Source organism: Quercus robur, chromosome 2 (assembly GCF_932294415.1).
Source record: "Quercus robur chromosome 2, dhQueRobu3.1, whole genome shotgun sequence".
Taxonomy (NCBI): domain Eukaryota; kingdom Viridiplantae; phylum Streptophyta; class Magnoliopsida; order Fagales; family Fagaceae; genus Quercus; species Quercus robur.
The window spans coordinates 98117989-98134961 of NC_065535.1; the positions used below are offsets into that span (position 1 = coordinate 98117989).

Genomic DNA, 16973 nt, shown 5'->3' on the forward strand with positions numbered 1-16973 from the left:
ATGAGCATCAAGCAACGAGAAGACGAGATGCTACAGTCCTACATAACTCGTTTCAACAAAGAGGCCATTTCAATTGACGAAGCGGATGATAAGATACTCGTAGCTGCATTCACTAACGGATTAAGGAAGGGTAAGTTTTTGTTTTCTTTATACAAGAATGATTCGAAGACCATGTCGGATGTACTCTACAGAGCCACAAAATACATGAACGCGAAAGATGCATTGCTAGCCCGCGAGGAGAAGCCCAGTAAGAGGGAAAGACAGGAGGACACACGACTGGATTGGGGGCGAAAGATTACTAGAACCGGAGATCAACGAGATGAAAGGCGCCCTAGACCCCCCACTGGGAAGTTCACCAACTTCACCCCGTTAACTGTTCCGATAGATCAAGTCTTGATGCAGATTAAAGAAGAAGGAGCACTGACGTTCCATGGTAAACTAAAGGGAGATCCCAACAAGAGGCCAAGGGACAAGTATTGCCGCTTCCACCGTGATCACGGGCACGACACAGCCAACTGCTATGATCTGAAACAGCAGATTGAGGCCCTTATTAGACAAGGGAAGCTACAGAGGTTCGTCAACAAGGAAAGAACAGATCCGCCCCAGGAGCAGCCCCCACGACGGGAGAATGAATGCCCTAGAGCACCTATAGGGGACATAAGAATGATTGTAGGGAGCACAATTGCTGCCGGATCTTCCAAAAAAGCTCGCAAAACCTACCTTAGAATGGTCCATAGCATCCAACTTACAAGATCCGTACCTAAAATGCCACGAATAGATAACCCCGTTATCAAATTTTCAAAGGATGATGCTCGGAGACTTCACCATCCTTATGACGATGCACTTGTGGTCAGCTTGCAAATAGGGGATTATAACATGTATCGGGTCCTTATCGACAATGGCAACTCAGCGGACATTCTATACTACTCGGCATTCCAGCAAATGAGGATTGACAGGGAATGACTAACCCCAACGAATGTCCCACTCGTGGGATTTGGGGGAACGAAGGTGTTCCTTTTGGGTGCAATTACACTATCTGTGACGGCAAGTGATTATCCTTAACAAATTACTAAGGAGGTAACATTTCTCGTAGTCGACTGCTTGTCCGCCTACAATGCTATTCTCGGACGGCCCACTCTCAATTCCTGGAAGGCAGTGACTTCAACATACCACTTGATGATTAAATTCCCGACGGAGTATGGGGTAGGAGAACTGCGAGAAAATCAAATAGCAGCACGAGAATGCTATATTGCCATGTTAGAGATGGAGGATCAACAACAAACGATGTGTATCGGAGAGCAACGAGCACTAGCAGAGCCAGTTGAAGAACTGGAAGAGGTGAGCCTTGATGATACATGGCCGGAATGGACGACTAGAATTGGCACACTAGCTAGTTGGCTAGTGCGCCAAACGCTCACGACTTTCCTCAGAGATAACCAAGACGTGTTCGCCTGGAGTCACAAAGACATGCCAGGAATTGACCCCTCAGTCATGGTCCACAAGTTAAATGTGTCGCCCTCATTCCCTCAAATCCAACAAAAGAAACGAGTGTTCGCCCAGGAGCGGGACAAGGCCATAGTAGAGGAAGTTCGAAAATTACTAGAGGCAGATTTCATCTGGGAAGTATATTACCCTGACTGGTTGGAAAACGTTGTCATGGTTAAAAAGGCCAATGGAAACTAGAGAATGTGCGTTAATTTCACGGACCTTAACAAGGCTTGCCCTAAAGACAACTACCAGCTCCTACGGATAGATACCTTGGTAGATTCAACTGCGAGACACCAGCTCCTAAGTTTCATGGATGCTTTCTCGGGCTACAACCAGATCAAGATGGACGAATCTGATCAAGAGAAGACCTTCTTTGTTACAAGCCAGGGATTATTTTGCTACAAGGTGATGCCTTTTGGACTCAAAAATGCTGGGGCAACATACAAAAGGTTAATGAACAAGATGTTTGCTCACCAGATTGGCAGGAACGTACAAGTTTATGTTGACAACATGTTGGTAAAAAGTCTGCGTGAAGTTGATCACCTAGACGACCTAAGGGAGACCTTTGACATGCTCCGATCGTTCAACATGAAGCTGAATCCAAACAAGTGTGCGTTCGGAGTGACAGCGGGGAAATTCTTGGGCTTCATGGTGTCCCAAAGAGGTATAGAAGTCAACCTGGAAAAGGTATGGGCCATAATGGAGTTAGAGCCACCAAGGACGGTTAAGGAGGTCCAGAGTTTGAACGGAAAAGTCGCAGCCCTGAACAGGTTCATCTCAAGAGCGATGGACAGATGTCTACCTTTCTTCCGCACTCTAAAGAAATCATTCGAATGGACGGACGAATGCCAGTCGGCATTTAACGACTTAAAGGCATATCTTTCATCCCCACCGTTGCTCAGTCCATCCAAGCCAGGAGAAGAGCTTTACTTGTATTTAGCCGTTTCACAAGCTGCTGTAAGCGTAGCTTTGGTAAGAGAGGAAGATGGATCTCAGAAACCAGTTGACTTTACTAGCCGAGCACTTCGAAGGGCAGAAGAGAGGTACCTTCAAATGGAGAAGTTGGCTTTCGCGTTAATAATCGCAGCGCGAAGACTTAAGCCATACTTCCAAGCACATACCATTGTTGTCTTGATGGACAAGCCCTTGAGAAAAGCAATGAGTAATCCAGAGGCAGCAGGAAGAATGGCTTTGTGGGCAGTAGAGCTTAGCGAATTTGACATACAATACCGTCCGCAAACGGCTGTGAAAGGGCAGGTAGTGGCTGACTTTATCGTCGAATTCACCATCGTGGACAGCCAGGGGGCAGAGGAGAAGAGACAATGGAATATTTATACGGACGGATCTTTAAATAGACGAGCCGGAGGAGCAGGCGTGGTGATCCAAACCCCAGAGGGAGGTAAGATCTAGTGTATGATCCGACTGGATTTCCCCACAACCAACAACGAGGCAGAATATGAAGCCTTGGTGGCAGGGCTAGACCTCACAAAGGCTGCAGGTGCGGAAAACGTGGTCGTACATTGCGACTCACAAGTGGTAACGAGTCAGATCAATGGCGACTACGAGTGTAAGAACGATAGAATGAAAAGGTATCTAGAAGAAGTAAAATACCGAATCGACGACCTCGAAGTCAAATTCGTTCAAATCCCGAGGGAAAAAAATGAATGTGCCGACCATCTAGCAAAAGCTGCCTCAGCCGAATTTATGCTTGTCCCCGAATAGGTATTATCATTCGTTCAACTCTCCTCACTTATCGATGACGGAATGAGTATGCAGGAAATAGACTCTGAATGTATTTGGACTACGCCATTGATATCCTATCTGAAAACCGGCGTGTTACCAGACGAGAAGGACACCGCAAGAAAGTTGAAGGTCCAGGGATCACAGTTTGTGTTGATGAAAGATGTATTATACAAAAGAGGGTTCTCTCGACCATACCTGAGGTGTTTAGGCCACGAGAAAGCAAATTACGTAATGAGAAAAGTCCACGAGGGTATCTGCGGAAACCACTCGAGCGCACAATCATTAGTACACAAGTTGATCCGAGTAGGATACTACTGGCCTACAATGTTGAAGGATGCGCAAGCTTATGTCAAGTCTTGCAACAAGAGTCAGAGGTTCAGCAACTTCATCAGACAACCGTCCGAAGAACTGACCCCTATGACGGCACCCTGGCCGTTCACACAATGGGGACTAGATATCATGGGCCCATTCCCGACGGCGGTCAGGCAGCTAAAGTTCTTGGTAGTTAGCATAGACTACTTCACTAAGTGGGTAGAAGCAGAAGCCTTAGCCACCATCACGGAGAAGAACATTCGAAGTTTTGTCTGGAGAAATATCATATGCAGGTACGGGATACCCAGAGTGTTGGTCTCTAACAACGGTAAGCAATTCGATAACAGGGCGTTCAGAGACTTCTGCTTGGAGCTAGGGATTAAGAATCACTACTTGTCGCCCGCACACCCACAGGCTAATGGGCAAGTCGAAGTCACGAACCGGTCCTTGCTCAAGATAATCAAGACCCGGCTCGAGGGGGCAAAAGGTATCTGGCCGGACGAACTACCAAGCGTCCTATGGGCATACCGGACCACAGCAAGAACACCCACTGGAGAAACACCATTTCGACTAGCATACGGAAGTGAAGCTGTCATTTCCATGGAAGTGGGGCTTACAAGCTACCGGGTGGAGAACTACGACAAGGATAAGAACGAAAAGGCCATGCGCCTCCAGCTCGACCTAGTGGACGAAGTCAGAGTGGCAGCAGAGCAGAGGTTGGTGTGTTATCAAAATCTCATGGCGAAACATTACAACTCCAAAGTGAGGCATAGGGACTTTCAGATCGGTGATCTTGTACTACGGAAGGTAATGGGCACCACTAGAGATCCTTCGCAAGGAAAGCTTGGCCCTAACTGGGAAGGACCCTACAGGATCACATCATGGTAGAGGAAGGGCACCTACCATCTCGAGACAATGGACGGACAAAAGCTGCAGCACCCATGGAACACGGAGCATCTATGAAAATACTACTAGTAGAGATAATATGAAGAGCAGCGACGATCCCTAATTTCCCAGTTTATTTAATTTTAGCTACAATTACTAGTTTTCCTTTGACAATTTTTGCTACAATATTTTGTGCCTTTTTAAGCCCAAGGAGGCATATACTTTTCCCTACAAATGTATTTTATTTTAAAGAGGAATTATTTAGACACAACCGTGTTTTTCTACTTGAATTCTCACAAAGTTCAAAAGTGAACAAGAGAAAACAACGCCCAAAAAGTGGACGGACCACTCATAGGGTGGAAATTATTAACAAGTCCACAAAGTGGACGGATCACCCATAGGGTGGAAATGTTATTAAGTCCACAAAGATGGATCACCCATAGGGTGGAAATGTTATGAAGTCCACAAAGTGGACGAATCACCCATAGGGTGGAAATGTTAGTCCACAAAGTGGATGGATCACCCATAGGGTGCAAATGGTTATACAGTCGACAAAAGTGGACGGATCACCCATAGGGTGCAAATGGTTATACAGTCGACAAAAGTGGACGGATCATCCATAGGGTGGAAATATTCACCAAGTCCACAAAGTGGACGGATCACCCATAAGGTGGAAATATTTACCAAGGCCACAAAGTGGACGGATAACCAATAGGGCGAAAACGATCATCAAGTCCACAAAGTGGACGGGTCACCAATAGGGTGAATTTATTATCGGGCCCCCAAAGTGGATGGACCATCTATAGATTAGAAACTACTATCAAAATCCACAAGACGGATGGATCATCCTAGACGGGTGAATAGTCAAAGTCCATAAAAATGGATGGATGAAAAATAAAGAATACTAAGTAGGCGAATCATTCCTGACGAATGAAAACTCCTTAAGTCAATAAAAATGACGGTTAGAACAAAATCACAAACTGAACGGGTAGTCCCGGACGGATGAAACCACTAAGCACGTAAAAATAGTGAAGTCCACCAGTTGGACGGAGCAATCCAGACGAGTGACGACTAGTCCATAAGATGGACGGATAACGTCGAGTTCTAAGTTAAAGTGGACGGATACAAGCCCATCAACTACACGGGTCATCCCATAAGCTGAAAATTTCCAAAAGGAAGGGCGGGATAAACTACTTAAGTATTCAAGGAGAACGGTTCATCCAAAAACTAAAATTATACATGTCCATAAAGATGGTAAGATCTCCGTATAATGGACAACTGGAGAGGACGGAGATTTATACATATTCAAATAATAAAGATATATAAAGCAAGCATAAAAGTTGAGAAATAAAACAACAGTGACGGGTAAAACCCTCGAAGGGCAATTGTTCAATACACAAAATTAATGACGGGATATTTTCAGATATACAAAAAAAGGGGTCTTCTCTCTACTCTTTAGGGTCGGCATCTTGGGCATTCTGAGCTTGGGTTGACTCTCCGTCGCCTGGGGCTGCATCCTTAGCAAAAAGGTCGTTCGTGTACTTTGAGGCGACGGGTATAACAGATGTCTGGTCTTGGTTGTCAACTTTTATCATGGACACATCCAGGGCAGGGTAAGCCTCTTTAAATTGATGGAGCGCGTCATCAAAACCTTGCAGGTATGATTTGCCCAGCTCAGACAATAAGGCGTCGGAGTCACGATATTCTCGGACTGCTGCCTCCTTTGCTTGACGGAGCTTTTCCTTCAGGTCTTGGATCTCCTTATCTTTGACCTCTAGGGCCTTCCTTGCTTCATCCATCTTTTGCTCAAGCTCCTTCCTCACTTGCTCTGAAAGGTCAAACTTTTTCTCCGTAGTGGATTTCCACTTGTTAAGTTGACCCAGCTCATCCTCCGTCTACTCTGCCTTTGCTAGCACACGATCCAGAGCTGTCTCACGGTTAAGGCATCGATCCATTAGGCCCTTCACCATGATCAGGGACTAAAACAAAAGGTTATAAGGGTTAGACAAAAACAAAGTGGAGTGGACGGACGTAAGTTGACGGACAATAATTACCTGTGCGATGGCAAAGAGACCCGTCTCCCCCATTGCCTCTGTCGAGTGATTGCCTAAATCCTCGTAGTCCTCCAACGTAATAATAGATGTAAGTTTCTCCAAGGCATATTTGGAGTCGTCACGGAGGAGGGGAGGAGGCTTCTCTTGGTTAGTAGACGGGGCCTTCATTAAGCCCTTGCCTGACCTATGCTTTGTTGGGGTGACGGTCTTCATACCCTCAGCCATCAACCCTACGACGGGTTCCAGATGGACTTTTTGTTGCTTATGGGGACGGTCCCCTTTAGATGGTTGCTGCTTCCTCTTAATGGACGAAATCGTCCCTTTAGGAGCCACATCGCCAGACTCCTTTCTTTTTCCAGCTTGTGATTTGATCAACGCCCTCCTCTTAGCATCGTCCATCTCTGTAAAGAAGGAAGGATGAAGTTATCAACTAAAAGTTAAAGCCTTTTATAAAAGATGAAGATTGATGGACTTACGTCTGTGAATTTTGGCGTTATATCTGACGGCTTCCGGCGTGGGTTCAAGACTGTCACAATACCAGTGGATGGTATTTGGATTCTCTAACTTCACCCAAGTCCTTTCTTCCGGCTTGGTCTTTGAAAAAATATTCTCAAGGAAAGTAAACTCCTCAAGACTAACCTGTGGACGCCGTCTAACTGCAAAAGAAATGGACGGTTAAGAAGAGATGGAGAAACTTCAACTAAACAAATGTAAAAAGAATAAAAAACTAGGACGGATGCGTACTGGACGAATTTAGTACTCCCCAGGTCGTATCGACGGGCATATATTCCGTCTCCCCTGGACGACCCATCCACTCGTCACCCTCTAAGAAGAAGTAACGACTCTTCTAGTCTCTATTTGAGTCGTGTGTTTCAAATATGACCTTCAACAACGAACTCCTACTGGCAAAACTATACATCCCCCTTGACTTGTCTATTTCATCTGGACAGTAGCAATGAAGGAATTCACGCACCGTCAGCCTCTTAGCACCGTCTGTCATAGCACCATAAAGAATCTCCATTGCTATGAAGACCCTCTAGGCATTAGGGGATATCTGGGTGACGGACAGACCCAAATACTTTAGAAGCTCTCTGTGCAGGGTACTTAGTGGAAATCTAAGTCCCGCCTTCAGCATCTGTTCATACACTCCGACACCGTTTACCCCCTTGTAATAACATTTCTCTGATACATAGGGTAGACGGATTGAAATATTATCTGGAATTTGAAAATTAGCCCTAAAAGTATTGAAGTGTTTTTCCTTGATGACGGATGTGAAGTTATGCACCATCCACTCTAGTAGCATGATGAACACCCTAAGTCCATTAGCACTAATGACGGATCTCAATGGTTCATCCTCGCCGTCATCAGAAGTATCTTCTGGTTCAGCCATCGCTATATCCTCATTTGTTGAGGACGAGAAGGAGGCGGACGGACTTCTCTCTTCGCCGAGACTCTCTTGGTCTTTATGACCAGACGGGTATACTTCCTCGTAATCCGTCCCGTCGCGAACGATTGACTGATTACTTGACGCACTAGACATTGCCTACACGTGACGACAAAACCTAAGATTGACGGATCTAGAAGTGATGACAGGTGTGTAAAGTTCTTAATAAAATAAGGTATGCATTTGCAGGACTTATAAAAAGAAGATACTCACCAAGTCTGAATATCTGAAGGACGACGGTTGTATAGATGACGGGTACAAATATTTGACGGATTGCTCTCTGACAAGGTTGACGATTGTGCTCTGACAATATGTTTTAGCTGAAAAGTGGAGAAATGAAAGAGGAGAAGTGTGATATATATATATATATATATATATATATATATATATATATATATATATAAGACATGCACAGAAGACGAAGCGACACTTCGATTCGGGGGAAAATCCAATCAAAAAACTACACGTGTTGTACCTCATAAATGCTTGACAACCTGCCAACAGTGATTGCGGTTCGCATCGTCCTCTTTGAAAATCGTCAACCCCAAGGCCCTTAAACCATCAACCCCATGTACTTTAAACTGTCAACCCCCATAAACTTTAAACCGTCACCCTATTGATCCGTCCACTTTGTCGTGACGGACCATAGGGTGAAGGGGGCAGCTGAAGGGGTAAAATTTGGATTGACGGACCTTCATTGAGTTGGGCCTGACGGATCCTAGCATGGCCCGATAGTGGGTAAGCCCAAGGCACAGGCAGAAACCCTAACTTGAAATACTTGCTACACACTCTTAAATCATCGTAGAATCCTAAAGGAAATGGGAATCCTAGCACGAGAAGAATTCCAGAAGATATGCGCGTTAATCCTTCTCTACAAGGAAAAGTCTTGTCCATCACGTTTGGGATTATTCAAGAGGATTCCTATAAGGAAAAGACTTCTACATCAAGCAAGAGAGGCTAACCTTCTACTACTATAAAAGCCCTAATACCCTCACAAATCAAGGTACGCATAATTCACCCCTCTCTAGCACTCTAGAGTTGAGAATAGTTCTAACTTAACCTTCGGAGGGTATTTGGCTGGCACCACACAGGTGCCCTCTGTTAGATCACTTCTTTCTTCTTGCAGGTCGCTATTTCAAGCGTACGAGGATCGTGTAGCTCACTGGTGATTTTACGGCATCATCATATTAAAAGTTCAAATTTGTTCGTTTACTTATATTTTGAACCCAAGTCAAGCTTACCAAAAAAATATTATATGTTCTTGGTATATTTTCTTCTCAAATAAGCTTGAGTATGTTCATGAATTACTTAATTAACTTATTCTTTTTCATATATATAATAAAACCATAACTAAATTTTTTTACTCATTCAAAAATTTATGAATTTTTACTACAAATCAAATGTTGATATTATCAATGAATACAAATAATAAGTTAATATCATATAAACCTATATAGAAACTTTCAAAATCTAATACCATGTCTATAGAAGTATATTTTTAGACAAGTATATATACATATAAAATATGAGATTATATATATATATATATATATATATATATAGTTAAATCAAGTCTCATATTCATGATTTTATTCACGAACACATTATTATGTTAGAGGTTGGCTCATTTAATAGTCAAGCCTAAACTTGAGCTTGAGTTTGACTTGTTTATTAAACAAATGAATATAAATAAGTTTTTTTTCCCTAAGCTTGATTAATTTCTAGTTCTAAGTTTAAGTATAGAAATTTCAATTTTTAAAAAAGTATGCAACTTTTTATTATTAATGGTTGAAGATTTGGATGAGAATAATGGAAAAGATGCTGTATAGTCCACCAACTAAGGCATGGGAGAATGTCTATGTGGTTGGATCTAGACCTTACACGTGGAGTGGCTGTGAGCAAAGGAAGAGGAAACGTTGGCTACAAAGTTCTATCCTTAGCTTGTGCCAAAGGCGTGACTACCTTAGGAAGGAAGTAAGATATGCATTTGACATAGTACCCAAGCACTCATGACCTTCTAAGATCAGTAACTATAGAAACACCCCTTATTGGCTAAGTGCATGTTGGACCATTTCAGGGACACGTGTATCTCCTACAGTACTCCTGATGTCCCTTTCATTGCCCAAGAGTTGTTCCCCAGGCAGTGGCAAAGTCACCTACCTGCATGCCACAGTGCTGATGTTGGTGTACTCTCTCTCCTCTAGTCACCAAATAGTACCCCAGCTGTGGTAAGGTCCAAAATAGGAAAATGATGACTTGACACCTATCTTTGTACTCAGCCATATTCCTCAGATTATAAGAGGAACATGTAGCTAAACTTTTAGGGTAAGAACCCAAGTAGATCTTTTGAGAAGAAAGTAGAAAGTTGACAAAATAGAAAGGTAGAAAACAAGGTCTCTCTTTTAAGGAAGAATATCTTTATTGTACAAGGGCTACCTATTTTTCCATAATGATAGGCCACAAACTAAATGACCCCTTGTGATAGAAGTTAATTAATTAATTAGCCAAGTTATTAATTAATCAATTTATCATGCAAATGCGTGGTAGCACAAACAAATCACCAATAAACTAAATATGCAGTGGAAAATAAATAACACGGTGATTTGTTTACAAATGGGGAAAACCTAACGGCAAAAACCCCACCGGTGATTTTTAGGTCACCACTCCCTAAACTCCACTATTATCACAACAAGCGGTTACAAGTAAAGGAATCCCAGTACCTTACCAACCTACAGTTGAACTTTTACCCCAATACCCAATTGGACTTGTTCTGTAGTGATAGTTCCCCTTTCAGATGCACCACTCCCAGTACGTGACTAACCAATTGAGTGGATCCCAATACGCGACTTCAATCACCAACTAAGAAGGTTGTTGGTTGCAAAATTCTTCAGTTCATCCAAACTATGAAGATCAAGAAGATGCTTGGTCACAAAACCCTACGGTGCACATACACAACAACTTCTTCAAGAGAAAGAGATGAACTAGGACAAGAACTTCATCTCCGATCACAATTCGCTTGAACAGAGTTTGCTCAAAACTTGTGCAACTTGTGAACACTTTTACGGCCCTTAAACTGATCCTTTTATATGTTTAGGGTTAGGAGAAAAGAAAGCCCAAAGACACATTCACGGATCCCAAGAAAATCATATTGAAATTCTGAAAATCTTAAACCTCGACAGATAGCAGGTGTCGAGCAGCTGTCAAGAAGGTGTCAAGCACACCGAATGAAGAATAGCTTCCTTAAGCTCGATAGATGCAGTTGTCGAGCCAGCTGTCGAGCTTTAATGACTTTGCACTCTGAACTTGTTTTCTTGAAAAGACTTGAAAGCTTCAATACTTGATAGCTTCAATACTTGATCTTGAAACAAGGTTTCTTGAAGTATTTAAAACATCCTAAATTTACCCAAATACAAGTAAAGTGCATTTTGTTAAAGGATAAGCCAATTACATAAAATCATGACATATGTTCTTAACATGTGAAATACATATGTCCTAACAAATTCCCCCTTTGGCAATCCGTGACAAAACCACAACAAACAAATGAACATATGAGAGAAGTCATAAATCACTCAACTCATATTCATTTGTTGAATACAATAAAATCTATCTTAACACAAACTCTTGAAAAACTTTGCAAGAAGAGAGTTTATGGCAAGTAGACTTTGACAACCTGTATTTTTGAAACACTTTAAACAAAACTCATCAAGACATCTTTGTGTGAAACAAAAATAATAGATTGCATATAAGTATAAGAAATATGTGTATAAAGAGAGAAAAGAAACAACACATGAAGGGGTAGGTGAAAGAAAAACATACATCAATATAAAGAAAGAGATAAGTACAATGTATGTCTATAAATAGTCACAAGATCTCATGTACAAGAGTAATGTATCTAAAAAGAAAGAAAAGAAAAGATACATACTATCCTCACTACATCCCTTAAAATGTATCAACACTCCCCCTAACAAAATGATCCTCTACTAACTCTCCCCCTAAGGTGGATTACTCTCATACCAAAACTACTCCCCCTTTTTGTCACGAATGACAAAGGGTAAGAGTGTCAAGTAGACATCTCATCGGCAGAGCTAGCATCTCCATCAGCATCATCTGAAGCATCATCGTCATCACCATCATCATTACCCTCATCCTCAGAAGTAGAAGCCATGGGAGAAGGTGGTGAAGAAGTAGCCTCAAGAGCAAAGCCACCCATAGTCGCCTGTCGTTGTGCAATATGACCGACACGAACGTTCATCTGATACAACTTTGTAGAGAGTGTATCGAGGTGAGCATCCATGTGCTGCAGTTGCACCATGATATCTCCTAGAGACACATTGCCCGAAGAAGAAGGAGGAGCCGATGTGGATGGAGTGGAACGGGAGGAAGGAGCTGCTGAGTCCGATTGCCGCGACTGAAGCTGGGCCTCGCTACGTTTAACGATAGTGTAATCTATGGCACACATGACGGTAAAGTGGTCGGAAGAGGGAAAAGGAACGGAAAAATGGCGTAGAATCCTCGTGATAGCGGAAGGAAAGATGAGCTTATCACGGGACGTCGAATCTAGATGAACATCTATAATAGACAGAATGATATGAGAAGGGAAGTCTATGGTAAGATGCTCAAGAAGAGACAACAAAAATCGAGCACGAAGCTCTGTGATGGAGTTATAGTGAGAGAGGGGATGCAAAACAAAAGTCATCACCATGTTCATGAATCTAGGACCTTTAGCAAAAGGTCGACATGCTGTGAAAAGATGCTCACTCCAAGCAGTAGGGCGCTTACAGAAAGCAGAAATAAGCTCATCCCTGGACACAGTCCTCAGACGCTCACAACCAGGATATTCAGGAAACTCTATCCTAAGGACCCGAAGCACATCCGTAACCAATTGTGGTGTGATAGGAATGTGCCTACCCCGAACGCGAGTGAAGAAAAGAGGTACAAACCGATCAATCCCGTGCATGTTGGAGTAGAACTTTTGGATAAGCACGAGAGGACAGGTGATCGGGACATCACACAATGACTCCCATCCCCTATTGTGAATGACAGAGGGAAGGTCGGTGTCTGTAAAATCCGTCAAGATGACTTGGCGTTCCGAATGAATACTTCGTCTAGAAAAGTTCTCCGAAAATGCCTTAAAGACATCATCATCACAGAACCGGATATGTGATAGGGTAGGATCAGACGAAGAAGAAGCACCAGAACAAAGAGGGTTTCGGGCTGGAGTGGATTTACGTTTAGGTGCCATAAACATGACTAACGTAAACTAACAGAGAGGGAGAGAAAGAATGACAATCAGAAAAGTCCCAAACATTTTCAAATATATCAAATATATTGAAAAGAAGTACGTATGCATGGGAAATGCATGAACATGTGACACATAAAGGAAATTGCATCATGGGCTTAGCCCAATCCAAACCTAACAACACACAAACATATAGCACACATCTAAATGCATGGCAATACCATTATAATGCAAATGTGATGCAATGTATGAGGTTTTAAACACATTTAAGTGAAAACCCAACCCAAAATTTCAATGAAATCTCATCAATTTTGAAAAAACCCCAAATCCTAGGTTTCAAAACATGAAATGCATGAATAAGAAAGGATTAGAAACTTACCAAGTGAAGAAAAACTTGAAAAACCTTGTAAAATCCTTGAGAACCAAGATAGGAGTGAGATTGGAGTGTTTTGGAAGAGAAACAGAGAAGTATCGAGAGAGAGATCGATGAAAATGAGAAGCAGATCGCACAGAAACTTTATATAGGAAAGCCAGTAAATCTTGACAAATGTAGGTATCAAGAGGTATCGAGCGATCTGTCGAGGAGGTGTCGAGAAAATGCTCCTCGACAGCTGAGATGTTGAGGAGGTATCGAGGATCAACACATCAGACTTAAGAACAGAAGCTCGATCGATCCACCAGGTATCGAGAAGCTATCAAGCATATAGACCCAATCTTGATAGATCCACCAGGTATCGAGGTGCAGGCAAGATTGCGATAAGAAAAAGCTTAAGGAAGCTCGACAGATAGCCAGCTATCGAGGAGGTGTCGAGATAGCTTTTAAAAACAGTTTTTCGAGATGTGAAAAACATAGACATGAATGCAATCCAACATGCAACTCAACCAACGATCCAATCAACATATTAAGCTTTCAAAAACATCTCTCAAATGAAAATTTAAGCACATGGATCTTCAAATACACACACACACACTAAACAAGTCTAACCAATTTTATATTTCAAAAACAAGTCTTAGACAGTTTAGTGTACACATGTAAAATCTCGTGATGACCAAATCACATTGTACCTGCACATGTATCAAGAATAGCAAAGAATATTATGTGTTGTGTGTGAAAAATATTGCACGATTGCATAAGTGTATACATGTTATAACGATTTGAGATATGAGAAAATCACTTTAACTTACACACAATCATAACTGCTTGATGGGGACTATCACCTTTAAGGTACATCCTATAACTCCCACATCTCCTAGAATACACGTTTACAATCATGTTTAAAGCATTTTTGATCTTTTTGCTTTTGATTCTTTGCATATTTTTCTTTTAGCATATCATGCATGGGCATATTAGAGAAAGAAAAGAAATACCCAATGATATTTGACATTTTAATTTTGCTATGCCTAAGCACACAAATGTTATTGACACTGCACTTTTGCTATGCCGAAGTATACAGGTGTCAAATTTTGATTGGCGGGCAACAGTGGTGAGATAGTTATTTATGCCTTTCTCTTAGGATTTTTTAGTCATTCCCGTCAAAAAGAGTGATATGCATGTTAAGTTTAAGAGATAACTTAATCGTACTCATTACAAACACGAGCCACAAAGCTCACTTGCTTAGTTGTGCATAGAGATGCTCATCTAAGCTACAAATGATACAAAATTTAGAAGACTTTGTTTCAATGGCCATCTAGGGTACACAAGTACCAATGTACACAAAACACACACTATTTTTGTATTTTCTGATTTTTCGATTATTTTATTTTATTTTTATAACAAAAAAAAAAAAAAAAAAAAAAAAAAACAAAACAAACCAAAAACTTGAAAAAAAAACCAAACAAAAACATGTTAAACAAACAAAGTATAAAAACTAGACTGACTTAAAACATGAAAGCAAAACACATAAGTAATGTACACACAAAAACAAGAAGAGAGAGAAAAGTAACAGAATCACTTGGAGCCCTTTTCCTTCCACACCTTGGAAGAACCTTTTCGTCTAGTAAACCCTTGAACCTGCGGTGAAGGGGAAGAATTAAAACCGTTCAAGTTCGAAAGGAACATGAGGGCTTTGAGAAGATCTCCAAGGGGAGCAAGAGAGGATTGAAGCTGATTCTGGTTGCCAGATGCTGTCATGCCGTTGATTTGTTGAGTGGCAAGCCACTTGTAGCAATTTGGTCGAGTATGACCGGCAGCTCCACAATGATGACAGAGATGCTGCTTCTTTTGTTTAGGTTTTTGAGAGTTAGCCTTCTTAGTTTTAGGGTTTTTAACATCTTTCTTCTCAAGCTTAGGGGGTGCTCCTAAGATAGATTTACCATTGTCTATGTTCTCACTAGCTAATTCAGTTTTAATCTCATTGTTCTCAGTTTTAACATTATTAGCAGGAGGAACAAAAACAGTAGTACTAGAAGAAGTAGTATTAGAGGAAGAAAGTCCATACCCTAAACCTGTTTGATCTGAAGCAGATTTCTGAATGCTTAGCATCTCATCCAGCTTTGTGCTTGAAGTCCTCTCCAATTGAGCTCTGACTTGAAACAGCTCCGCTTCAAGCTTCCTGGTCTTCTCAGCCAAGAAATTGTTCTCGAATCTCAGTGCTCCAATAGTCTGATTAGCCTCATCAAACTTTGTGGAAAGCTCCTTACGGTCAAGTTCCACGTCACTGAGCTTCTTGGTGGTTAGCCTATATAATTTCTTATACTTCTCAGAAAGCTTATACAGCTTCTCATAGGTTGTATGGATGTCATCTTGATCATCCATCTTCTCAAACTTAGATTCCATCAATTCCTCTTCTTCAACTACATTTTCAACAATCCCATCAGTAGGATTAACAGTGGCCGTGAAGGCATTTAAGATTCCGTCATCCACATTGTCAGAATCATCCTCAAGCTCAGTGTTGCTTAAGGAAACAGCAAGTGCCTTGCTCTTCCCAATGTTCTTGAGGTATGTAGGACACTCATGCTTTATGTGACCGAAGCCTTGACACCCAAAGCACTTAGGTCCTAAGGGAACAGTGTACTGACCACCTTCCTTAGCATCCTTCTTCCCTTTGTCTTGGCCTGTTAGCTGAGAAGAACTGGATTGCCTGCGGTCCTTGTCGAAACCCTTTCCATTGGCGTTCTTCATAAACTTCTTGAACTGCCTGGTGATGTAGGACTTCATCTTGGAATCTTCATCATCAGAAGATTCATCTGTTTCACTGCTCTTGGCCTTTAGTGCCAACTCTTGCTTTTACCCGACTTGCCTATTCTTGTCAACCCTAACTCGTAGGTCTGCAAGTTTCCAACTAGCTCAGTCAGAGGAATCTTATCAATATCCTTTGATTTCTCTATTGCTGTAATCTTGGCATGAAATCTCTCGGGCAAAGATCTGAGCACTTTCTTCACAATCTTGGGTTCAGGAATGGTTTCCCCAAGATTGAAGGCTGAGTTCACTATGTCCTTTAGCTTGGCATAGAACTCATCGAAAGACTCATCCTCCTCCAACTTTATCTCTTCAAAGCATGTAGTAAGCCTCTGAAGCTTTGAGTCCTTGGCAGCCTTAGTACCCTCATAGATTTTTTGGAGAATGTTCCAAGCCTCCTTGGCAATTTCAGTGGAGGTTATCTTCTTGAACTCCTCATTGGTGACAGCACTGAACAATGCATTCAAAACTCTACTGTTGAAGTTTGCTGCCTTAATCTTAGCATCATCCCAGTTGGCTGACGCTTTTGTAGGCTTAGTCCAGCCTATCTCCATAGTTTGCCACACTTTCTCATCTAAAGACTGCAAGAAAGCTCTCATGCGTACTTTCCAGTATGCATAGTTAGTGTCA

At 41.9% G+C, this 16973-nt stretch overlaps 1 protein-coding gene across 1 annotated transcript; it reads left to right on the top strand.

Moving 5' to 3' along the window:
• On the top strand, positions 1-963 carry LOC126706275 (uncharacterized). The gene has a single exon (XM_050405673.1). It carries the CDS (start codon positions 1-3, stop codon positions 961-963), a length of 963 nt encoding a protein of 320 aa, XP_050261630.1.
• Positions 964-16973: the final 16010 nt, after the last annotated feature.